The sequence below is a fragment of the Mus musculus genome, chromosome 6 (genome assembly GCF_000001635.26).
Source record: "Mus musculus strain C57BL/6J chromosome 6, GRCm38.p6 C57BL/6J".
In the NCBI taxonomy this organism is placed as follows: domain Eukaryota; kingdom Metazoa; phylum Chordata; class Mammalia; order Rodentia; family Muridae; genus Mus; species Mus musculus.
In genome coordinates this window covers 149001128-149027680 of record NC_000072.6, presented here as the reverse complement: position 1 = coordinate 149027680, position 26553 = coordinate 149001128, and the positions used below count along the sequence as shown (strand labels likewise).

The window sequence follows — 26553 nt, the reverse complement described above, 5'->3', positions numbered from 1 at the left end:
CAACATGAGAATGCCTTACAAATATCATTTTATTGTTTCATTAGTGCCCTTCCATTTCTCTGACATAATAGTAAACTATAGAATAGTGAAATATAAAATTTCTCCAGCCAGCTGACCACCAACCACCAGATTAAGATGTTGTGACTAGAAAATCTGTAATTAGAATTGCAATGAGGGAAAGATAGTAGATCTTGGTTTTGAGTTTCAGTGCTATAGCAATTTATAAGCATATGTAATGTTTTTAGACAAAACGCATGTTGGTAGAGAAGATGGGACATGAAGCAGTAGAACTGGGCCATGGAGAAGCAAACATTACTGGCTTGGAAGAAAACACCTTGATCGCCAGCCTGTGTGACCTACTGGAGAGGATATGGAGCCACGGCTTACTGGTCAAGCAGGTGACTAACTCTAGGGGTGCTGCTGGTATTGCCACTTTTAAGGGTCTTATTCATGTCAGGGAGCTGTTCAAGGAATAACACACCTTTAATCCCAGCACTGAGGAAGCAGAAGCAGGTAGATCTCTGTGAGTTTGAGGCTAACCTGGTCTACATAGTGAGACCCTGTCCTAGAAAAGGAAAGAAGCCCAAGCAGTGGTGGTGCATGGTTTTAATCTGGGAGGCAGCGGCGGGCAGATCTCTGAGTTTGAGGTTAGCCTGGTCTATCGGGACAACCAGGTTACACAGAAACCTTGTCTCAAATTAAAAAAAAAAAAAAAAAAAAAGTCCCAGCACTTGGGAGGCAGAGGCAGAGGCAGAGGCAGGTGGATTTCTGAGTACAGAGTGAGTTCCAGGACAGCCAGAGCTAAACAGAGAAACCCTGTCTCGAAACACCCCCCCCCCAAAAAAAAAGGAAGGAAGGAAGGAGACAAGGATGAGACTGGCAAGATGCTCAGCAAGTAATGGTGCTTGCCACCTGTAACCCACAGTAGAAGGAGAAAAGTGACTCCTGAAAGCTTTCCTCTAATATCCACACATGAGTGAGAAATGTGACATGAAAAAGATCCCACAAGATGATTAGATATATGTCATAGGCCATTCAGTCCCAGCAACAGATACATAATCTAGGCCAGACACGGTGGTGTGAGCCTTTAATCTCAGCACTTGGGAGGCAGAGACAGTTAGGGGTAGGCTGTTCTACAAAGTAAGTTCCAGGACAACTAAGCCTACACAGTTAGACTCTGTTTCAAAACAGAAAAGAAGGGGCTGGTGAGATGGCTCAGTGGGTAAGAGCACCCGACTGCTCTTCCGAAGGTCCAGAGTTCAAATCCCAGCAACCACATGGTAGCTCACAATCATCTGTAACAAGATCTGACTCCTTCTTCTGGACAGCTACAGTGTACTTACATATAATAAATAAATAAATCTTTAAAAAAAAACAGAAAAGAAGGGAGGGAGAGAGGGAAGAGAAGAGAAGGGAAGGAAGAAAAAGAAAGAAAATTTGTGATCAGGAGGACCTTTCTTAACAAACAGAAAAGCATAAATTTGTTCACGTTACACAGTCCTTATTTGCATTCCTGGATGCCTAGTATTATGGAGAGTGTTCAGTAAACTATTCTTATTTAACTGAGATCAGTATTTGGTTTGAGTGGTGATCCCTGAACACCAGCAATTACAAAAACTGTATCTTCTGTTGATTACAGTAAATATCTTCTTTTGTCCAGATTTAAAAATGTGCTAACCAAGCTGGGTGTGTGTGGTGTCTTTAGTCCACCATTGTGAGATATTCAGATATGACTGCTCGGACATGGTTTAAACCAACAGAAAGTCTTTGTTAGCCAGCTGGTGACTACGGCGAGTGATCAGGATCCCAGTGTAGGCCTGAGCCTTTCTCAGTGAGCTTTTTTCCAGTGGCGGAGGAAGGTCAGACAGGGTTTCTCTGTGTAGGCCTGGCTGCCCTGGAACTCACTTTGTAGAACAGGCTGGCTTTGAACTCAGATCCACCTACCTCTACCTCCAGAGTGATGGGAGTAAAGGCTTACATTATCCCCGCCTGGCTTCAGGGCAGGCTGTTAAGCACAAAAACCATGTCCTGGGATGACATTATTTCAGTTAACAAGAGCAGTTAGACAAAAGCAGAACTACAGAAAACAAAAAGCAGTATTAGTTCATTCAAAGACTTTGATGGATTAGGTCTTTGTTTTCGTTTTGGCAGGTCAAAACTAAACTAACCCTGAGTTTTATAGCCTGAATGGTACTTTCATCATGGAGTCGGTTGTGCTAAGGTCTGGGGCCTATTACATTACGTTTCCCCCTAATCTTAGTGAATGAGTCAAATCATGGACTCATTCTGTTTTAGTTTAAGGTGCAGATCCCCACTGTTAATCCACTTAGAATGAGAATTAAAGGCCCAACCAGTGCTGATTGCAGAGTAGTTAGCCAGGGGGACCAAGAAAAGAGACTGAAGAGACTGGTACCAATTATTTTCCTAACCATTGAAAGACTTTCTCTGACAACTCCTGATAAATTATAGAAATAACACGTTTATTCCAAAGCTGTACATAGTTTTATCTCATGAGAAGTCCAAGCATCTCTAGTTTTGTAGGACCATTTCTACAAGGGACTCTAACTCTTGTTTTCGTTCAGAAACATAAACTTTCAGTACCTCTACATCCAGATTAACGTGTCTACTTCGTTAGAAGGCCTAAGAAGAGGCACATTTTCCAGGCAGAGGTGGTACCTACCTTTAACCCCAGCACTTGAGAGGCAGAGTCAGGCAGCTCTCTTTAAGTCCAAAACCAGCCAGTCTACAGAGTGAGTTCCAGGACAGCCAAAACTACATAGAGAAAACAAAAAACAAACAAAAAAACAAAAAACCACAGTCCCATTAGTCAAACCATTAGTACATGCCCATGCCCCAGTAATATTGTTGTTTCCATATGAGTTAACCCATAAGGCAGAATAGCAGGAATCAGAATAAGGGAAAGTGCATAGGTTAATTTAAAAGTTTTGGATATTAGACAAGTTTTAGCCCCTTATAAGTCCTCTAACATTAATTTGGGCTGTCTCTAAGTCAGTGAGTTTTGTCAGTCAGTTACTGACAGTCTGGTTAGTTCCTATCCCCATGCAGTATAGGGGCTAGGTGTCTAAGCATAACCAGCAATCCTGGCTGATACACTAGCCCCAGAGTCCCTTCCTGTGGAATAGAGTCTGTTTCCTCAGATTTTTTCTGTTTTCCAAAGGGTAGAATCTATTAAAAGGAATTTTTCAGGAAGTCTCAGTTTTATAACTCTAATATTTGCAATGGGAACTCCCTTGCTTCATGCAATTAGGAGCCTAGCTGTAGGACATGCAAAGAATTTTAAACTCTATATTTTATCTCAAAAGATGATAAATTTTCTTTTCATTTCTCTATACAACCAGACACTTTAAAGTAGGCATCGGCAAGTAAGATCAGGATGGAATATTGGTTGCTGGTCTATAGTCAAACCAGCTAACATCTTCCTTGTATCTGTCTTCCTCGGTTTCCAGTCCAGGCCTGAGGGCAGTGAGGGCTGGACCATGACCCTCTATTTCATACCCCTTGTAAAACACAAGACTCAGGAGGAAGCAGAGGGCCATGAAGTGAAAGGGCCTGCAGACTCGATGAAACCTTAATTTCAGTGGACCTGTAGTCCAGAGACTGTTCATTTGACAGCATCCATGGCTTCCATTTTCTTGACCTGGATCTGGTAGATCCATGGGATAACACCAAGTACCTTCACTGCAATAGCAGTGGAGAAAATCACCATGCAGAGTCCGGTCCACCTTGGTTTCAGCGTCCCTTTGCCTATCTGCCTAACCCAGATGTACCACTGGACTGGAATGGGAAAAACTGGTAGTGGACTCAGAGAGTGGCTTGGTCTCTTGGATAGTCCAGGTATTTGCCACTACCTTCCTGGTTTTCTTTGTTTTGTTTTTTGTTTTTTGTTTTTTTGTTTTTTGGGGGTAATTTTTGGGCTGCTGCTAAACATTTTTTTTTTTAATGTGTGTGTGTGGTTCTTGTTTAGGTCACTTGTATAAATTGTTTTGGATAAAGTAACTATTCCAGCTCCCACGTACCTGTTTTCTTCTGTCATCTAACAGTCATGGATGAACACCTGTGCTATCAGGCAAAAGGGTGACTGAATTGATAGCTGTGGGTTTCTCAAATGAGTATCAGTGGTGGGCCAGGAGTAGGGTCTGGTACTGGGTCACAGTCATTAGACAGCCAGCATTCTGACACTCCTCACAGGTGAGCCACAACCATGTTGTGAGGTGCTGTCAGTGTAAAACCTTGACCCAAGAGTTAACTTGTTTGCTTTTTCTTTTTGGAGGTTTTTTGTTTGTTTGGTTGGTTGGTTGGTTTTGTTTTTGAGACAGGGTTTCTCTGTGTAGCCTTGGCTGTCCTGGAACTCACTTTGTAGACCAGGCTGGCCTCAAACTCAGAAATCCGCCTACCTCTGCCTCCCAAGTGCTGGGATTAAAGGCGTGTGCCACCACCACCTGTCAACTTGTTTGCTTTTTAAAAAACAAAAAACAAACAAACAAAAACTAGCAGTAGCTGACACAGCTCTTAAGACAGGTGTCTAAGGCCACATCCTGTGACTAAAGGTTCCCCGTTGTTTAGATGAGTATGTTATAGGGCATATCCATGGTCCCAAAGTTTGCATTAAAAACCCCTTCTGTCTTTTGTTTCCTGGACAAACAGATGAAAAGATTTTGGAACATCTGGAAATTCTAGGGCAGAACTGTTTTTAAACGACTCAAATGCCTTCTGTTTAGTCTTAGGCGAGATTAGGGGCTTAGTGCCCCCTCCCCCTGTCCTAGTGTCTGGAGACCTTGCTATTTCCACAAACTCTTGTATCCAGAGGCAGCAACATTCAGCTGCACCTGAGAACTTTTGAACCTGTCTCAGTCTTTGGAGTTGGTAATTGAAATATGGCAGAATCCTACTCTGAGACATACTCTGTCTTAGCTAGTGTTTCTTTTGGTGCAGCAAAACACCTTGACCAAAAACCAAGTTGAGGAGGAAAGGGTTTATTCAGCTTACATTTCTACATTGCTACACACCACCAAAAGATATCAGGACAGGAACTCAAGCAGGGCAGGAACCTAGAGGCAGGAGCTGATGCAGAGGCCATGGAGGGGTGCTGCCTCCTGGCTTGCTTCCTATGGCTTGCTCAGCCTGCTTTCTTACATGCTCCTTTTGCCTTCCTTCAGCTGGTAGCCAAGATCAGTAGCTTTCTACAATTTGGGCTTTCTTAGCCGACATTCTATAACACAAGGTCTGTGACTCTTGCAGCAGTCCTTCAATGGCCCTTCTGTAATCTATTTTCCCAGAAAACCTTTGATGGAAGGGCCAGAAGTCTGCATTTTGTGTCTTTAAATTCTGGGGCTGGGGGACTTTTGGGATAGCATTGGAAATGTAAATGAGGAAAATACCTAATTTAAAAAAAAAAAAAATTCTGGGGCAACCAGATATGTTGCCCACTGTAACCTCCTACTGGGTCTGCCCACTTAAAAGCAAAGATGGGTTGACTTACTTCTTCCAATGGGAGGCTGAAGAGTGCACCTTTCAAGTCCAAGACAGTGTACACCAGTTTCTCTAGAGGAATCAGACTCATGAGAATCAGAGGTCCCAGGTTTCTTCACAGGCAGGTGAGGCATATTCCATAGTGATTGACAGGGCACCAGGATGCCTGTCTCCTCAAGCCAAGTGAAATGACTGCAGTTTTCTTTTTTGTTTCCTGGGTCATTGGGTATTGTTTAATCTGGTTAGAGGTAGCTAAACTGGTTAGTTAAACAATTATAACACTTGGTGTTAGGCCAGTCCTAGGGGTGTGGTTTCTTCTGGCAGAGGGTAAAACACCAAAATTTTGCTTGGTATCTGTAAGTCTAACTGTGTCTTGTCAGAAAAGCTGACAGTCGTTTTCAGTTTATACAAAAGATCTATTATCTGGAGCCAACTTGAGCAAAGGAAATCTTTTTAGTAGCTATTATTAATACTTTAAAAAGGACCTAGCAAAAGTTGTTAAAGTCTTTTTTTTTTGTCAGTATTGGACAAAATTAATAGTTCTTTATTATTTTAAGTTATTTAGTAATTCAAGGTAGAAAAAAAATCAAATGGTCCTCTTTGCTTTTGTTTCAGGTTACTCTTCCTAAAAGGCTCCCCCTTTCTCTTTTCCTTTCTAATTTTCTTTCCTCATTCCTGTTCCATAAATCTAAAGATGTTATATATCAATTATATAAATGCAGCTATTTTTTAAATTCCAAGGTTATTACTGTGGCCTAATCATATATAACTAAGCAACAAATGAGCCAAGTTCAGAACTCTTTAAGACTGCCCTGGCCTTCTTAGCTACTTCCCTTTGGCTCTTACCAGGATTCCCAGAAAAGTAAAGAAAGACTTTTATAATACCCAAAATGAGATGCTCAAAATGGTACACAAGATTGAGGATGTGGCTCAGTATTGCAGTATTACTATAAAATGAGAAATTATCTTTTGATGAATTGTTTCTTTTTTTTTTTTTTTTTTGGTTTTTCAAGACAGGGTTTCTCTTTATAGCTTTGGCTCTCCTGGAACTCACTTTGTAGACCAGGTTGGCCTCAAACTCAGAAATCCGCCTGCCTCTGCCTCCTGAGTGCTGGGATTAAAGGCGTGCGCCACCCACGCCCGTTTTATCACGTAATCTTGAAAGTATGGAAGTCTTCAGGATCCAGGAAAAAAACAAAACAAAGAGGGATAAATATATGAGTGGGTTCAGCAGTTGGCATGGAAGGGGGTTAGAGAGGAGCTGTGAGCTTACACAAACTAGGGAATTATGTTTAAATATGTGAAGAGAGAAGACAAAATCCAGGGTCTCCTGAAGATAACTGGTTCACAAGCAGACTTCATGCAGGATTCGACCACAGAGGGAAGATCAGGAAGCAATCTACTTAGCAGTGGAGACACAAAGCTGACTTGGTTTAGTTCCTGGATAAAGTAAGACTATTTTAAGAATTTGTAGTCAAAGAACCTGAAATCATTTAAGTTTGGAGTCCAAATTATACTACCTTCACTCAAGAGAGCCTTTTAAAAAGTGAAAATGTTATCCTTTCAGGGGAAGTCTGCCTTGTGGTCACATTTGCTCCAGTTTCAGGATAGAGAAGAGAAACAAGAGCACCTCACAGACTCGCCAGGTAAGAAGGTGTTGGATAAGGTAGATTGCTTCAAGTCTCATCAATTAGAGCTCTACTTCCTCATTATAAGACAGAGAAAATAGTACCAATTCCAAATGATCATGTTGATATAAAAGGAAAAAAACAATTGTGAAGGTGTGTTTGAGTATGATATGGTAGATACTGATTTATTAAAGAAAAGTTCCGTGACCGCCGTTAATAACCTTAATGTCTCTTGTTACACTTCATTTGATTATTTTTTATGTGGGCATTTGTATGTGGAGGTCAGGTGACAACTTGGAGGAGTCGATTCTCTTCTTCCACCACATGAGACCTGGAAATTTAATTTGGTTGTTGGGTTTGGTGGCAGGTACCTTTATCCACTGCTCTATCTCAATAACCTTTCTTTTTTTATTTTGTCAGGATCAATTATGCTATTGTGTTGTTAAATTAAATTCCAGGAAAAAAATGTGTGTTTATCTCCAAGACTCTTTAAGAGTCATATTCTTTCACATAGCTTGTTTCCAACTGTGGCCACAGCTAGTTTACTGTGTTAATAAAGTATCAATACTAAATGGTCAGCCCTGAAAACATACACAAACAAGTAACATCATACAGACTGAGTAGGTTGTATTTATGTATTTAGAAATACATATACGGACTGAAGAGATGGTTCAGCAGTTAAAAGCAATGACTGCTCTTCCGAAGGTCATGAGTTCAAATCCCAGCAACCACATAGTGGCTCACAACCATCCTTAATGAGATCCAATGCCCTCTTCTGGTGTGTCTGAAGATAGCTACAGTGTACTTAGATATAATAATAAATAAAATCTTAAAATACACACACATCTAATGAAAAAAAAGAGTCCATGATTCTGAAAGAGCAAAATTGTGGGGAGTGGAAGGCACATGGGAGGGTTTAGAGTGAGGAAAGGGAAGGCTGACATGATGTATTTATATTATAATCTCATGGTGCTATACCCCATCAGAACCAGCACTTGGGAGGCAGAAGCATGTGGATCTATGTGAGTTCAAGGCCAGCCAGAGTTACACAAAAGGATTCTGTCTTGAAAAAAAAAAACAACTAAAGTATAAATTCTTACTGTTATTGTCCTAATACTTTGCTAATATTTTTCTACATAGTTGCCCTTGGACCAGAAAGAAGAAAATCTGACTCAGGAGTTATGTTACCAACACTCAGAGTCTCTCTTATTCAAGACATGAGGTATTTGTTACACATGGTAATAAATGTAGCTTTCACCTATATTGCTCAAGTAATAACTATACCTTTTGATTATATATTCTGAAGAAAGTATCATCATAATATAATATTTTTATTTATTTATTTTATATTTATCTTATGAGTATTAGTGTTGACCTGTGGAAGGACACATACATAAACCATGTTGCGGGAAATATTAAAAATGAACCCGCCAACTCTCCTGCTCCTGCTTCTCTCAACCCGCCAACTCTCCGGGAGCAGCTCTCTCCAGCCAGCCCCCATAGCGTCTCTCCAGCCAGCCCCCATAGCGTCTCTCCAGCCAGCCCCCATAGCGTCTGGCTCGCTTGTCCCTGGAGCTACTAGTTCTCTCTACTTTTGGTGGTACCACATTCCAGTAACCAAGTAAAGCAAAATTCTTGAGCCTTATAATTAACCAATCAGATTTATGTATCAATAAATTCTCAGTTTACAAGATGCCAATACAATAATTTCAGAACCAATTGATAACGATAAAAGCTTTATCCCAAATATTCTAATATTCATAACTACCTATGGCTGGTTAAAGGCACGCTGGTTCACATCTGCCTCCATTTTTCCTTCCTTCTCTCTCTTTCTCTCACCCCCACCCCATGCTCTCTTTCCCTGCAACTCTTAGCTCCGCCTCCCTTTTCCCTGTCCAATCACAGGCCTCCTGCTGCCCTAATGTAATTGGACAAGGAAAATCCTGCAACAAAACCATATGCACGCCTGGTGACCCCTAGAGTTCAGACGACGCAGAAGCTGGATCTCCTAGAACCAGAACTAGAGATGGTTGTTAGCTGACTTAGTAGTTAGCTCTTGTTAGTAGGCACTGAGAACCAACTGAGTCTTCTGCAAAAGCAGCAAACACCCTTAGCCAGGGAGCCACCTCTCCAGCCCCAGTCTCTCCAGCCCCAGTCTTACTGTTTTACTGTTGTGCTGTTTTGTTTTGTTCTTTCTGACATTAAATAAAAAGGGAAGGTGGAGCAGAAGAGTTTTCTAAACTACAATGTCTCCTGTTTGGATTTTTGAAAAGTCTCTAAAATGCCTGTTATCTATACATATATAGACCAAAAAACCCTGTAAATAGCAACAGATACTTAGCAGAAAATTGGTCTCAGAAAGATACAGATTTTTGTATGTATGTATGATTGTTTGTTTGTTTGTTTGTTTTTCAAGAAAGGGCTTCTCTGTGTAGCCCTGTCTGTCCTGGAACTCACTCTGTAAACCAAGTTAGCCTCAGAGCTCAAAAGATTGTCCTGTTTCTGCCTCAAGCCACCACTGCCTGGCAAATTGTAGCTTAAAAAAATACAAGTATTAAAATTTAGCATTTTCTACCAGCAGTGGAGGGCCATGCCTTTAGTTCCAGCACTTAGAAGGCAGGGGCAGGTAGATCTCTCAAGTTTAAGGCCAGCCTAGTCTACAGAGCAAATTCCAGAACACAGAGAAGCCCTGCCTTGAAAAATATGTGATTTAGAAAATAATTGTAACACTTCTGACTTTTTGTACCTTTTATGGTGACACATGTCTTTAATCCCAACTCTTGGAGGCAGAAGCAAGCAGATCTCTGAGTTTATTATGACCAGCCTAGTCTACATAATGATGTTCAAAAGAGCCAGAGCTAAACATGTCTCAAAACAAACAAAAAGTCACTGAGTTCTCTTAAAGTTATACTTTGTTGGTATAATTTGTATGTGTGCACGTGTGTGTGCATGTGTGTTCATGTGTATACTCATGTTCGTGTATGCATGTTTGTGTATGTCCATGTGTATTCTTGTTTCTGGGTCATGTGGGACTATGGAGCAAGTTAAGCAAATCCTTGCTAATTTCAGTAATTAACAGATTTTTTTTTTTTTTTTTTGTAAAACATGAGTCTATCTCAGATGGCATGATTGCTCTCCTAGACTACTGTAAAGATAGTGTAGTTCTCTACATATGACTTTCTTTAAGGACAGTTTAAAAATGGGAAAATGTTAAAATTGTATAATTATTTTGGGTCTTTCACCCATCAATGTAACTGGATGCTGCTTGTCATCCATGCAACAGAAAGACATAAGACACATGGGACTCGTGTCATCTTGAGTTTTTATTTTAACTATGATTTATTTGAAGTGGATGCATTGTTTTAAGAAAAAGTATTTCATATAAGTTGTATAAAAACAAGATTATTTAAATGCAAAAACAATGTCTTGCTTGTTGGCTGTGATTTTTTTAGGCATATTCAGAACATGACTGAGATCAAGACTGACGTTGGACGGGCGCGGGCGTGGATAAGGTTGTCCCTGGAAAAGAAGCTCTTGTCGCAGCACCTCAAGCAGCTGCTCTCTAACCAGCCACTGACCAAGTAAGACCCTGCCTTTCAAGACATGCGTTTCTGTGACTTGTGCATACAAAGGAAATTGAGTAAGCTGACAAACTCTCATTTTCAGTATGAATTCTGACTTATGAACACTTGCATTGCTGTTGTAATACAGGTATATGCTTCAGAAAATACCTTTATAGAATATTTGATCATTTCTGGGAGGGCACACCAGACTTAACAGCCAAAGACCCGATTACTATGCCGTAATCAGAAGAATAAATGCTATCTAGAAGGTTGAACTTACATTAACTTCACGGTATAAAACTTATAGTAAGAAATGGAATAGAAAAAGAGAGTCTAATAGATACTTTTAATCTTTTAGATTCAGGAAACTAGTCACTTACAAGTCAGATAACTGTTAACCAGCTTTATAGTTTCTGTCCTTATCAAAAATAAAAAATCCAGCCAGTCATTGGTGGCACAAGCACCTTTAATCCCAACACTCAGAAGGCAAAAGCAGTTGGATCTCTATAAATTCAAGGCCAGCCTGGTCTACAGAACAAGTAATGTAACATCCAGGGCTGTATACAGAGAAACCCTGTCTCAAAATACCAACCAAAAAACCCTGGGCAGCAGTGACACAAGCATGCGAGACTCTGTCTCTAGAAAACCATAAACAAACAAACAAACATTTTGTTTTGTCTTTTGAGACAGAGTTTCTCTGTGTAGTTCTATCTGTCCTGGAACTTACTGTGTAGACCAGGCTGGCCTCGAACTCACAGATCTACCTGCTTCTGCCTCCTGAGTGCTGGGATTAAAGGCATGAGCCATCATGCCTCACAAGAAATTCTTTAAAATGATAGGAATAGTAGAATTTATTTGAAAGCTAAAAAGTTGTTTTCAAGAACAAAGATTTGCAAAGAACTTGATTTAAACCTTAGACATGGCTTTCTATTGGACCTGTCATGGTAACCAGCACTGCCTGTACTCTTACATTTGCATAGATCATCCTGGAGCATTGTAGAATGAGTCTTCTTTTTTAATTTGATTTGGGTTGTTTGAGATAAAGAGTCTTGCTATGTACCCTTAGCTGTCCTTGGAACTCACTTAGATTGGGCAGGCCTCAAACTCACAGAGATCTGTCTACCTCAGCCTCCTGAGTGCTGGAACTAAAGGCATGTGCTACCACACCAAGCTTAGATTGAGTATTAATTTTCAAAGAGTAGATTGATTTAAAAAAATGTAAGGGTTTAAGCTGTAATGCACCTGGTAGACGGCTTGCCTGCTACACTTGATGTCATTTGTTTGGTCCCCAGTACCAATTAAATGGGGTATAATGGTACATACTTATAACCCCAGCACTCTAAAGTTGTAGACAGGAGGACCAAAAGTTCAAGTTATGAACTTGGCTATGTGTTGCAGGATATTTGGTCACACTGGGAACCCCAAGATTTTGTTACTTACTGGAAAAACCTATTTTTAGTTGTGGTATGGCTCAATCCTAGCACACACTTTTAGTCTAAGAGCTTTCTGTTTATTGTAAACAGGATTAAATAAAGTCAACTGTAGGTCAAGGGTCAAGAGTCAGAGCAAGCAATCCGTTGACAAGAAGTAAACATAAGAAAAAAACAGAGAGTAAGAGAAAGTCAGGAGGACGGATAGAAAGACTCACAGGAAGTAGAAGAGAGGGACATTCAGTTTGAAGGAGGTTTTTTAAGAAAACATAAAAGAAAGATTGCTTCAGGGATACTGGCTGGTTAGCTAGATGCTTTCTCTGCCTCTCTGAGCTAGCAGGCTTTCAGCCCCAGTATCTGGTTCCTGACTCTTCATTGGTGAAATCAACCAATTGAGATTTTGTTAAAAACAACAGCTATATATATAGCAAGTTTGAGGCCAGCCTGGGTTACATAACTTAAAATAAAAATGGAAGCTGAGGAGATGGCTTGGTTAGTAACGTGTCTGTTGGGTAAGCATGAGGACAAAGTTCAGACCCCATGAACCTACAGAGACAAAAACCAGATGTGTAGCATAAGCCTATAATCCCCTTAGTGTGTGCTGCTCTTTGGGTGGAGAGCATGGTACACAACAGATGGATCCCTGGAGCTCAATAACCAATCATTCTAAGTGAATCAATGTTTTACCTGTGTGTATGTCTGTGTACCACATGTGTGCAGTGCCCCAACAGGCCATGAGAGAGTACCCAAGATCCTGAGACTGGAGTTACAGTTACGAACTGCCATGTTTGTGCTAGGAATCAAATCCATCTAGAAAAGTAGCCAGTGCGTCTCCAGCTCCAGGTTCGAGGGGTTTTGATTGATTGATTGATGATTGATTGGTTTTTGGTTGTGTATTTTGCTCAATGAGGGTTATCCACTGAACCAACTCACTAGTTCAAGAGGTATTAACTTTTAATCACTTTTTAAAAAAAGATTTACTTTTATTTATATGAGTACACTATAGCTGTCTTCAGTGATACCAGAAGAGGGCATCAGATCTCATTACAGATCGTTGTGAGCCACCATGTGGTTGCTGGGAATTGAACTCAAGACCTCTGGAAGAGCAGTCAGTGCTCTTAACCACTGAGCCATCTCTCCAGCTCCTTAATCATTATTTTCAAGAGTGAAAATCATGAGGTTGGGAATTTAGCTCAGGGTAGAGTGATTGACTAGCAAACACAAGGCACTGGGTTTGGTCCTCAACTCCAAACCAAAAAAAAAAAAAAATTTTTTTTAAATCAAAGAGTGAAAATTGTAACTGATATTTGTGCTTACATTAACCCTTTTCAGGAAGCTTTATAAGCGCTATGCTTTTCTCCGTTGTGAAGAAGAAAGAGAACAGTTTCTTTACCATCTGCTTTCCCTCAACGCTGTGGACTACTTCTGCTTTACCAGTGTGTTCACCACTATCAGTAAGTCTGGAGAACTGACTTTTAAGTAAACAGTTTTCAGATGAGCAGGCACAGTGGCAAATACTTCTAATCTCAACACTCAAAGACTAAAGAAGAAAATTGCCTGTTCAAAACCAAATGGTTTTTTTAAAACAAAAAAACAAAAAACAACAACGACAACAAAAACCTGACTTAGGAGTCAGGGGATTCTCCTCACTCTTGGAATAAAAGAATTCATATGTTCCTTTTTAAAAAAGATTTTATTTATTCTTTTATGTATATGAGTACACTGTAGTTATACAGATGGCAGGGAATTGAACTCAGGACCTCTGTTCACTCCAGCCCAAAGATTTATTTGTTATGTATGTAAATACACTGTAGCTGTCTTCAGACACACCAGAAGAGGGCGTCAGATCTCATTATGAATGGTTGTGAGCCACCATGTGGTTTCTGGGATTTGAACTCAGGACCTCTGGAAAAGCAGTCAGTGCTCTTAACCACTGAGCCATCTTTCCAGCCCAAGAATTCATATCTTCAAAAGTGAGATATCTCAGAGTACATGGAGGTCACTGATATCCATTCATGAATGTAGGAGACTGCCTAACTATTGGAAGTACTACTGAACACAGACAGCCCTCAGCTGCCAGACTATGCAAGTACCTCACTAAAAAAAAATTGCCCTAGGCTGATACTTCCTGCCAGGACCAGCCTGCACTAATCAAAGGACTGTCCCACTGCTCTCTGTGCCAGTGGAAGGCTTTGTTGCGCCTTTCACTCAACATTTTCTCTCCCAGACTTGATTTCCTCTTCACAGGTTGATCCTAGGAACAAGCATCATCTGTGCCCATTTCTGGCTCAGCATCTGCTTTCCAGAAAACCCAGACTGTGATGTAAAGTGTTACCTAGGACAAGTGTGAAATGCACAGAGCTGCAGTCAGTGGGTTGTTGCTGTTGTTGTTGTTGTTTTAAGATTTATTTATTTAATATGTAAGTACACTGTAGCTATCTTCAGACACACCAGAAGAGGGCATCAGATCTCATTACAGATGGTTTTGAGCCATCATGTGGTTGCAGGGATTTGAACTCAAGACCTCTGGAAGAGCAGTCAGTGCTCTTAACTGCTGAGCCATCTCTCCAGCCCCTGTTGTTGTTGTTTTAAGCATAATTTTCTCCTAATCTCAGTAAGCATCATTGTCATTTCACTGGCCAGAACTGTGAAGGCACAGATTGCTGGTCTCTGGAGAAACAGATAAGGAAAAAAGAGTTGGAATTAATAGGGCCAACATAAATTGGCCAACATCTAATAAGGTATTATTAGATATCTAATAAAATATCAATATCTAACTAGGTAATATCTAATAAGATTATTAGATATCTTATTAGATACCTATAATTGTGTAATGAGTTTATTAGATATCTTATCAAATACTAATGATATCTACAAGTAATAACCTAATAATCTCTAGTTCATTCAATTACTACATGTATAAGAATCTAAGTTGTTAGAGTAAAACTATTGCTCACTTGGAGTGCACTTGCTTACCATGTGTGAAACAGTGGGTTCAATCCCAGCACTGTTTTTGTTTGTTTGTTTTGTTTGTTTGTTTTTAATTATCTAAAGACTGGGCATGTAGCTCCTGTAATCCCTGTTGAGGCAAGAGGATCAAAAAGTTAAGACTGGCAGCCTGGCGATGGTGGTGCACGCCTTTAATCCCAGCACTTGGGAGGCAGAGGCAGGCAGATTTCTGAGTTCGAGGCCAGCCTGGTCTACAGAGTGAGTTCCATGACAGAGAAACCCTGTCTCGAAAGCCAAAAATAAAAAAAAGATTGGAATACGCTATGTAGGAAAGTTCTATCTCAAAAGAAAGAATAGGAGGTCACGCATGATAGGTCAATGAGTAAGGGCACTTGTTCCAAAGCCTGACAGAGTTCAGCTCCCTAGGTAGAAAAAGAACAGATTCCCAAAGATTGTCCTCTGAGCTCTACATATGCACCAAGACACATACGTGGGTACACACATACACACGCACACACAAATAAATGTCTTTTAAAGGTTTTAAAAGAAAAGAAAGGTCACTTAGATGGCTAACAACATGGTCATCTTCAGCTATTTTCAAGGCCAGCATGGGACATATGAATCAAGTCTCAAAACAAACGCAGACCAAAAAGGACTAGCAAGATGTCTCAGCATAAAAGGGCAAATCACATACACAGTAATAATTAAGATGCCTAAGAATCTCCAAAAATATTCTTGTACCTTTAGGTTTCTTTTTTTCTGAGAAACTTTCAATTTGAGCCATTGAAATGTATAGCGAAATATCCTGGTGTCCTAGTTTCCTCTCTGCTGCTCTGACAGACACCGTGACCAAAAGCAGCTAGAGGACAGGGTTTGTTCCAGCTTAGAGGTCAGGGTGGAAACTCACACAAGTAAATGCTTGAAGCAGAAACCTTGGAGGAATGCTGAACTGGGCTTGTCACCAAGAGCTGAGTACCCTAGTTAACTTTAACTGGCAACTTTACAGAGCTTAAGAGGGGAGTCTCGCTGGGCAGTGGTGGCACACGCCTTTAATCCCAGTACTTGGGAGGCAGAGGCAGGTGGATTTCTGAGTTCGGAGCCAGCCTGGTCTACAAAGTGAGTTCCAGAACAGCCAGGGCTATACAGAGAAACCCTGTCTCAAAAAACCAAAAAAAAAAAAAAAAAAAAAAAAGAGAGAGAGAGAGAGAGAGGGGAGTCTCAGTTGAGGAATTACCCAGATCATATAAGCCTGTAGGCATGTCTATAAGGTCTATCTTGTTCGTTCGTTCGTTCGTCCTTCCTTCCTTCCTTCCTTCCTTCCTTCCTTCCTTCCTTCCCTCTCTCCCTCCCTCCCTTCCCTCCCTCCCTCCCTTCCCCCTCCCCCCTCTCTTTCTTTCTCTCTTTATTTATTTAATTTATTTTTTTTTCTTGATTGTTAATTGATTTAGGACTGTCCAGCCCACTGTTGGCAGCACCATTCCCTACACAGGTGGTCCTGCCTGTACAAGAAAGCTAGCTAAGTAACAACCTGTGAGTGAGCCAACAATCAGCAGTGTTCTTACATGGTTTCTGCTGTAAATTCCTAATTTTCTTGTGCTTTCACATTTGAGCCAAAATCCATGACAGGATGCTGACATCTAGTGGTGAGTCTTTTGAAAAGGCTTTATATAGGCCTCTGCACATCTGGCTGTCCCTGATTCCTTATGCATATAAGTTACCTCAGTAACTTAATCCTAGCATTCTGTTGGTTCTCTCCCCTTCCACCACATGGGTTCTGGGGATTGAATCTGGTTGTCAGCCATGGTGACAAGTACCTTTAACCACTGAGCCACCTCACTAGCCCTCATGAGTATATCTTAAAAACTGGCTAGGCAGTCATGGTGGTGGCACATGCCTTTAATTTCAGCAAAGGCAGGCAGATCTCTGTGAGTTCGAGACCAGCCTGGTCTACAGAGCAAGTTCAGGCCACTCAGGGATACACAGGAAAACCCTGTCTTAAAGACTTGTTTGTCAAACAAGGGGCTGAAGAGATGGCTCAGCAGTTAAGAGCACTGACTGTTCTTCCAAAGGTCCTAAGTTCAACTCCCAGCAACCACATGGTGGCTTACAACCATCTGTAATGGGATCCAAAGCCCTCTTCTGGTGTGTCTGAATATAGCGATGGTGTACTCAAATATATAAAATAAGTAAATCTTTTTTTAAATGATCATAAAAGCCAGGTGGTGGTGGTGCATCCCAGCACTTGAGAGGCAGAGGCAGAGGCAGGCAGATTTCTAAGTTCGAGGCCAGCCTGGTCTACAAAGTGAGTTCCAAGGCAGCCAGGGCTATACAGAGAAACCCTGTCTCAAAAAACCAAAACACCAAAAAAACAAAAACAAAAACAAAAAAACAAAAGCAAAATGATCATAAAAAGCCAAATATTAGGGGCTAGAGAGAGATGGCTCAGTAACTAAGAACACTTGTTCTTGCTGAGGACCTGGGTTCAGTCCCCAGTACCCATATTGTAGCTCATAACTCCAGTTCTATAATTCCAGTTCCAGGGGATCTGACTCTACTCTTTGACCTCTGAGGTCACTAGAAACAGATATGGTGTACATACATACATACAGGAAAACATTCATGCACATAAAAAAATAAATAAATAAAAAGCAACATAGATCTTAAAAGCATCGAGTTCTAGATCCTGTGATGTTTTAATTCACTTCTGTGTTTTCTTTCAGTGATTCCTTATAGATCAGTGATCATTCCAATTAAAAAGCTGAGCAATGCAATCATTACCTCGAACCCGTGGATCTGTGTTTCAGGAGAGCTGGGAGACACCGGAGTAATGCAGATTCCAAAGAACTTGCTTGAGATGACTTTTGAGGTAACATCTCTTAGCTCTACAGAAGATCTCTGGTTTTGCCTTTTCATTTCCCTTTAAACAAATGAAAGGAACATGCAAACATACAAGATCATTTTGTTATCATATGCTTACAGTGTCTAAAGCATGTTAAACGAGTTGCTTTATATTTTTATTGTTAAGCCCTATTTTCCTATTTTTCTACTTGTAGTAGGCTTCACCAGGTCCTATTCCTTGATTCCCAGTGCCTAACACAGAACATGACAAACAGAAAATGTTAAATAAATGCTTTTTCCCTAACGTGGTCCTTAGGACCAGAGACCTGACATCCTTGCATATGGCTCCTGAAGCACATAGTGGCATTATAGAATGTTTTTGTTTTTCAAGACAGGGTTTCTCTGTGTAGCCCTGGCTCTCCTGGACTGTATAGACCAGGCTGGCCTTTAACTCAGAGATCGGCCCACTTCTGCCTCCCGAGTGCTGGGATTAAAGGTGTGTGCCACCATGCCTGGCTCTTGTAAATACTGCTTTTTATATTGTCAGTTTTGGGGTCTCATCTAGTAGAGTAATCCCATATGTTTGAACCCATATTCAGGTTGGTCCTGACATGCCAGGAGTAAAACAGATAAGAGAGAAACGGTAGTAGGGTGTTCTGTTCCCATTTATATTCCCTAGGGTCAAAGATCAGTCATTTCACTTGGAATCACAGGGCTCCCACAGTGGTCCATCTGGCTTTCTGTTTGTGGCACACTCACATCTATCTGTATATAAAAGTTAAAGCCGGGCTGGAGAGATGGCACAGTGGTTAAGAGCACTAACTGCTCTTCTGAAAGTCCTGAGTTCAAGTCCCAGTAACCACATGGTGGCTCACAACCATCTGTAATGAGATCTGACGCCCTCTTCTGGTGTGTCTGAAGTCAGCTACAGTGTACTTAGATATAATAATAAATAGATTTTTAAAAATTTTAAAAAAAGAAGTTAAAGCCTTGGTTTTTCTTGGCCCACCAGTTATGGAACAAAAACTACATTGTTAATCCCATCTTCTCCCTCCCACCTCCTCTCTGTCTGTCTGTCTGTCTCTCTCTCTCTCTCTCTCTGGCATCTTCCCTCAGCTAGGTCACATGATGCCTTTCACTGATATACAAAGAAGGCAAATGCTTTTAAAACTTGCAACTTTGATATTTCAGTCCATCATATAGTGTGTCTGATCATCTAATCGGATATTTTTTTTTTTTAAAGATTTATTTATTTATTATATGTAAGTACACTGTAGCTGTCTTCAGACACTCCAGAAGAGGGAGTCAGATCTTGTTACGGATGGTTGTGAGCCACCATGTGGTTGCTGGGATTTGAACTCTGGACCTTCGGAAGAGCAGTCGGGTGCTCTAACCCACTGAGCCATCTCACCAGCCCCTAATCGGATATTTTTTAAGTCAGGATTTAGTTATCATCCATTTTTGTAGTTCCTATCACCGTTGCTTTGTCTTGTACTTTTCCACAAACCAGCAAGGACACTGATAACCGTAGTTTATTCATAATTTCACTTTTTACAGTTTTAGTACCTGGTGTTAATTATGATCCAAAAGTATTAAGTGGAGAATTCTTTTAAAAAATATTCATAGAAGGTAAGGATGGTGGTGTATTCCTATAACCTTAGCATTTGAGAAGCAAAGACAGGAGGATTTGAAGTTCAAAATCACCCTCAGCTATATAACAAGTTAGAGTCCAGCCAAGGTTACATGAGTTCATGTCTCAAAAACAACAACAACAACAAAATCAAATTTCCAGGCACATGCCTGTAGTCTTAAAATAGAAATTGAAGAATTGCTGCAAGTTCAAAGCCATCCTGGTCTACATAATGAAACTGTCTCAAAAACTAAACAGAAATTAAAATATTTGAAGGTGGGAGTTGTTTACACAGTCTTAGTTTTTGTTATACCAAGGAACAAATCCAGGGTCTTACCCATGATCAGCAAGCATTCTGTCATTGAGCTACACCCTCAGTCCACAACTTAAACGCTTGTTTTGTTTTTTAATTGTGCACCATTATGAATAGCAGGATGAAATCTCTGTTGTTCCTGGGTCAGCCATGAATTCTGTCTCCATCTAGCATGTCTGCACTGTATGGGCTACCCTCCCATTAGGTACTTAGTAAACATTTAGGTTATCAGATTAACTGTTTAGGTGTAGCAGTTGCTTATGTTTAGGTAATCTTTATTTTACTTATGAGTGACCCCACGGCACAAGAGTAGTGTTACAGAGAAGGATCCAGACCATAAAACATGGCAGAATTCTGGCATGTGGCAACATTGCAAAGCATATAGGAAAAAGACAGTATGTGTAGGTTTAGTATTAGGGTAGTTTCATGCACATACTGGGAGTCTTAGAATATATCCCTTGCAGTCAAGATGAGTTTTACAAATAACTTTTTTAACTTCTTTAGTAGTTCAGGACCTTGAGCAAGCTTAACAAGCACAGTACCACTGAGCTGTAACCCTAAGTCACTTGCTAAAAAATATAAAAACTATCAGTTAGTGGGTTTTTTAAAATCTGCGTATGTGCTATAAATCCATCTAAATAAGACCCTTTCATACTTACTGAAATCCTTTTCACCCTTCAACTAAAGCACAATACTGTCAGTGCTCCTGTTACTGGATTCCCCAAGTAGAAGTAAATGTTCTCCAGAATTCTTCAAATACTTGCTTACATTTCTCATACACTCCACCTCATTTGATAGTCAGTGTCCGTCTCCTGTCTCATTGTATGAAGGTCCCCTGAGAGCAAAGACTACATGGAGATTGTCTATGGTATTAAACTCAGCATATTATATAGGGAAGGTCTGTAAGTTTTAGATGGAGCCAAGTCCACGACTAAAGTGAGAAGGGAATAGAAAAGAATTGAGTACAGAATAATTTGTGGTCCTGTCTCACACAGTGCCAGAACCTGGGAAAGCTGACTACAGTTCAGATTGGCCATGATAACTCCGGACTGTTAGCTAAATGGCTAGTGGATTGTGTCATGGTCAGAAATGAAATCACAGGACATACATACAGGTGAGTAAACGGACTTAGCAGAACTCTTTGTTTCAAAGCTTTTTAGATAACAGAACATTTTAACTTTCTTCCTAAGTCTTTTTTCCCACTGCCTCTTGAATGAGGGGTTTTTTTTTGGGGGGGAGGGTATTTTATTCTATTTATAGGACATAAAGTTAGCCAGGTGTGGTTGGGTACACACCTTAAATCCCAGCACTCAGGAGGCAGAGAGAGGCAGATCTCTGTGACTTTGAGGCCAGCCTGGTCTACAAGGCAAGTACCAGAACAGCAGAGCTACACAGACAGAATAATAATAATAATGTTGGCAAAAATGTTCGGTGATCTAGGTTCAAATCTCAGTGTCCACCTCAGGTAGCTCAAAACTCCTTGTGACTCCAGCTCTAGAGGATGCAGTGCCTTTTAATGACCTCCAAGGGTACTCACATATATCTGCATGCGTATGCACACATGTCCGAATAAGAAAAGATACTTAACCTTTGGTAAAAACAGATTGTAGAAGCTGGAGAAATGGCTCAGTGGCTAAGGGAACTTGATGTTTTTGGTTCCCAGCACCCATATAGCAGTACATAAGTTCCAGAGATTCTGTGTTCTCTATAGGCACAGGCATACACATGGCACACAGACATTCATGTAAACAAACACTCATATACACAAGATAATAATTGTTTAGTTTGCTGGGCGGTGGTGGCGCACGCCTTTAATCCCAACACTTGGGAGGCAGAGGCAGGCGGATTTCTGAGTTCAAAGCCAGGCTGGACTACAGAGTTCCAGGACAGCCAGGGCTACACAGAGAAACCCTGTCTCGAAAAACAAAAACAAAAAAAAAATTGTTTAGTTTAAGAATATGTCTAAGTATGATGTCTATGTAGCACTGGTGTAGACCAAGCTGGCTTGGAATTCACAGAGTTCTACCTTCCTCTGCCTCCCAAGGGCTAGAATTAAAGGCACATATTGCCACACCTAGATGCTCTCTACTTTTTTATATTTTTGAGATTTTTTTGTGTGACTAAATAAACAATCCTCAGGCATTGGCACCATGGACTTCACCCATAATACCAATTTTAAACTTTTACTTAAAAGTATTGGAAGCCAGGCATAATGCACTTACACCAGTAACCCCAATAACTCCATAAACTGAGGCAGAAGATTACCTGGAGTTAGAGACCAGCCTGACGCCCTCCACATAATAAATTCTAGAACACCCTTAGCAATAGAGTAAGACCCTGTCTCAAACTGAAAACAAAACAAAAATTTAGTTTTTAAGGAATATAGATTCATGGGATCTCTGGAGACCAAAGGATAAGTTCACAATAATAACAAAAGTAGATTAGAAAGATTTTTAGATCAAATTATTTTCTTCCTACCCTACCAGATTCCCTTGTGGGCGGTGGCTGGGGAAAGGCGTGGATGACGGCAGCCTGGAGAGAATTCTTATTGGAGAATTGATGACATCAGCTTCAGATGAAGACCTGGGAAAGCAGTGTCGGACTCCACCACAGCAGAAATCTCCCACGACAACCAGGAGACTGAGTATTACCTCACTAACGGGAAAGCCTGCCAGTGAGTTGTTTGCAGTGTGCCTCAGATGTGCAGGCTCCGTGGCCCATTTTCCAGAAAACAGTTGGGTTAATGAGTTATGATGAAGAGATTAAAAAGAAGGGGCAGGAGAAGTGACTCAGGAGGTAAAGTGCTTTTCTTCCCAAGCAGAAGGCTCTGAGGTTGATTCCCAGAAACCATGGGAAAGGCTCAGGCACCGCATCTGCAAGCCAGTGCTGGGAGGAATAGGGGGCAGGAGTGTATAGAACTCATGGACCAGCCAGCCTAGCCACATTAATACAGAGCAAGCACCAGGTTCGGTAAGAGGCCCAAGCTAGAGAGATGGCTCAGCAGTAAAGAGCATATATTGCTCTTCCAGAGAACCTGAATTTCATTTCTAGCACCTACATCAGGCAGTTCATAACCATCTGTAACTCCAGCCTAGACAGATCACACCTCTGGCCTCTGCAGGCAAAATGTACTCATATGTAAATACCTGACTTTCCAAATACACACACACACACACACACACACATACACACACACACATGCACACGCACGCACATATATGCACACACACATATCTTTTTATATATGTGTGTGTATGTATATGTATGTGTGTGTATGTGTATATTTTTTTAATTTTTTTTAAGATTTATTTATTTATTATATGTAAGTACACGGTAGCTGTCTTCAGATACTCCAGAAGAGGGAGTCAGATCTCGTTATGGATGGTTGTGAGCCACCATGTGGTTGCTGGGATTTAAACTCTAGACCTTAGGAAGAACAGTAGGATGCTCTTACCCACTGAGCCATCTCACCAGCCCTTTTTTTAATTTTTAATGACGAAAACAAAAATATACCTAAAAGCGAAGCTTCTGGAAAAACCATTTGTTCTTCCCTGTCTTGTATCTCTCCTCAAACTTGACCTTGACCTTCCGCCTGGCCTTGCGTTTCAAAGCTGGGTCCCTGAACATATCCTTGTTGACAACAGTCCTGTCCAAGGGGATATCCACAGAGTACCTTGTGGGCATGAGGTGGTTGTAGTTATAAACTTTCACAAAGGACTTGATCTTGGATCGCTTGGCAGTTTTCTTCTTGCCCATGACAGCTATCACTTTTCGGGGATAGCGGTCAATTCCAGCCACCAGGGCACAGCTGTAAGGGCGGTCTGAGGTGCCATTTGTCAGTGTTCTTCACGATGATGGCTTTGCGTCTGGAGTAGCGTCTGGCCAGGACCAGCACCACTTTCCTGGGTTTCAAGAACTTGCCCATTTTTACAGCAAGCAGCTGGCACCCAGCAGAAAGGCTTTAAAAAAAAAAAAAAAAAAGATTCGGCCTGTAGAGATGGCTCAGCAGTTAAGAGTACTGACTGTTCTTCCAGAGGTCCCGAATTCAATTCCCAGCAACCACATGGTGGCTCACAACCATCTGTTATGAAATCTGATGCCCTCTTGGGTGTGTCTGAAGACAACTATAGTGTACTCATAAAAATACATCTTTTACAATAATAATAACACTAACAATAATAATAAAATAAAAAACAAGATTCAAGGGGTTGTTTGGAAAGAAAGATCAATAAGAAAGAAACAGAAAGAAAGAAGATAGATAAAATTAGGAAGATGACTCAGTAGGTAAGGTGCTTGCTACACAAACCTAAGGACTTAAGGTTAGATCTCTAGCACCTATGTACAAGCCTACCTTCAGTCAGAGGATTTCTTAAAGTTCACTACCCAGCCTAGCCAATAGGTGAGCTCTGAGATCAGTAAGAGACTCTGTCTCAAAAAAACCAATACCTTCTCATCTGCATGATGTACGTGAGAGCACACACACACACACACACACACACACACACACACGCACACACACATACATTCTCTCATTCCACCTTTTGAGACTGTGTCTCACTATCGCTGGCTGGCCTGGCATTTACTGTGTAGACCAGGCTGGCCTTGAACTTACAGATATCCATCTGCTTCTGACTCTGAAATACTAGGATTAAAGATGTGAGCTACCTTGCCTGGCCTATCATATCACTATGATAATCTCTGTGAAAGGAAAGCTATATGTGCTAAGCTTGTATTCTACTAAACAATTTCCTTTTCCTTTTTAATATTTGATTTGGTTTGATTTGATTTGATGTCTATGTATGTGGGGTTATCCTTGGAGGCCAGAAGAGAGTATTGAATCCCCTGGAACTGGAGTCACAGGTAGTTACAAGGTGTACATACACATGCCATTTTGTTTTGGTTGTGTTTTGCTTTGCTTTGCTCAGCTTCACTTTGCTTTGTGCCAGGGTCTCATTCTGTACCCCAGTGGCCTAGTACTCACTATACATAGGCTCAAGGACCAGGCTGTCCTTGAACTCACAAAGATCTGTCTACATTTGCCTCTGCCTTCCAAGTTGTGCACTACCACACCCAGCCCACACACCTCCATTTTCTTATTACCTATTTCTACTTCTGACTCTAGGTAAAATTTGCTTACCTTTCTTATTTTAAAACTAATCTTGGGGTTGGGGGTAGAGGGTGACTTAGTTACTGCTTGCTCTATTACCATGACAAAACACCATGACCTAAGCAATTTATAGAAAAAGCATTTAAGCCAGGCAGTAGTGGCTTACACATTTAATCCCAGCACTCAGGAGGCAGAGGCAAGAGAGTCTCTGAACATGAAGACAACCTAGTCTACAGAGCAAGTTCCAGGACCGCTAAGACTACACAGAGAAACCCTATGGGAAAAACAAAAAAGAAAAAGCATTTAATTGGGGCCTTGCTAACAGTTTGAGAGGGTTAGTTCATGATCATCATAGTGACAGACATGGCACTGGAGTAGCAACTGAGAGTTCATATCTGATCCACAAAGAAAGAAAGAAACTGGGCCTCACGTGGGGTTTTGAAACCCACGGGGCTGGATAGATGGTTCAGTAGTTAAGAGCACTGGCTATTCTACTAGAGGTCCTGAGTTCAATTCCTTGCACCTACATGGTGGCTCACAACCATCTATAACTGTAGTCCCATGGGATCTGATGCCCTCTTCAGATTACAGATGGACATGCAGACAAAACACATACATACATACATACATACATACATACATACATACATACATACATCTTTGAAACCTCAAAGCCCATCATCAGTGGCATACCTTCCTTCTCCAACACTGCACCTCCTAGTCCTTCATAAACAGTCTACCCCTATGGGAACAAGACATTCCAGTATATGAGCCTATGGAGGCCATCCTAATCCAAACCATCACATGGAAGTAGTACCTCTGTTGTAGTTTGGCAAAACAGAAGTTCTCAGTTCAGCTGTCAGCACCATATAATCCAGGCATGGTGGCTCCTGTTCATAATTCTCCTGTTTAAGGTGTCAAAATAGGATCAGAGTACAAAGCCATCCTCAAATTCATAGTGAGTTTGATGCCAACTGAGACTACATAAGACCCTAAAAATAAATTACTAGTCGTAATATGTGGTAGACAAGGTGGCTTTGTCTTAAGTTGCTTTTCTGTTGCTGTAATTAAAACACCATGGCCAAGAGCAGTTCTTAAAAAAGCATTTAATTTGGGATTGATAGTTTCAGAGTGGTTAAGGTCATGACCATCTGGCAGGAAGCATGGCAGCAGGCGGGCAGGCATGACACTGAAGCAATAGATGAAAGTTTACACCTTGAACCACAATCTTGAGGCAGAGGTGGTGGGGGCTGTAACTAGGAATGGTGTAGGCTTTTGATACCTCAAGTCCCTCCCAGTGATATACCTGCTTCAACAAGGCTACACCTCCAAGTCCTTCCCAAACAGTTCTACCAACTGGGACCAAGCATTCAAGTCTATGAGCCTGTGAGGGGGTGGTTCTCATCAAATCACCACCGTAGTTCAGGTCCCATTCAGGCAGCCCACCAAGCTATCTAGAAAGAGGCAATGATGAACAAGTGGTCACTGCAGGAATGGAGCAAGGAGAGTGACCAGCCAGGAAGGGAAGGAAACCTGTCTTCTGTCCAGGGCACCATATGGTTTCTGGCTGGCTTCTTTCCTTGCAGGGAACCTCCAAATAATGAT

General features: G+C 41.1%; 1 protein-coding gene and 1 pseudogene across 6 annotated transcripts in view; one reads left to right on the top strand and one right to left on the bottom strand.

The window, feature by feature from the left end:
- Dennd5b (DENN/MADD domain containing 5B) overlaps positions 1-26553 on the top strand; it is a 113612-nt gene that overhangs the window by 74000 nt on the left and 13059 nt on the right. For all 6 annotated transcript variants that reach the window (NM_177192.3, XM_006507062.4, XM_017321643.1 and 3 more), the window contains 8 exons: positions 246-398; positions 7058-7136; positions 8259-8340; positions 10571-10699; positions 13444-13565; positions 17781-17926; positions 20837-20955; positions 22328-22515. In NM_177192.3, the coding sequence (NP_796166.2) occupies positions 246-398; positions 7058-7136; positions 8259-8340; positions 10571-10699; positions 13444-13565; positions 17781-17926; positions 20837-20955; positions 22328-22515 (1018 nt within the window). The remainder of the gene's footprint in view (positions 1-245; positions 399-7057; positions 7137-8258; positions 8341-10570; positions 10700-13443; positions 13566-17780; positions 17927-20836; positions 20956-22327; positions 22516-26553) is intronic.
- Positions 23319-23784, bottom strand: Gm15779 (annotated as a pseudogene).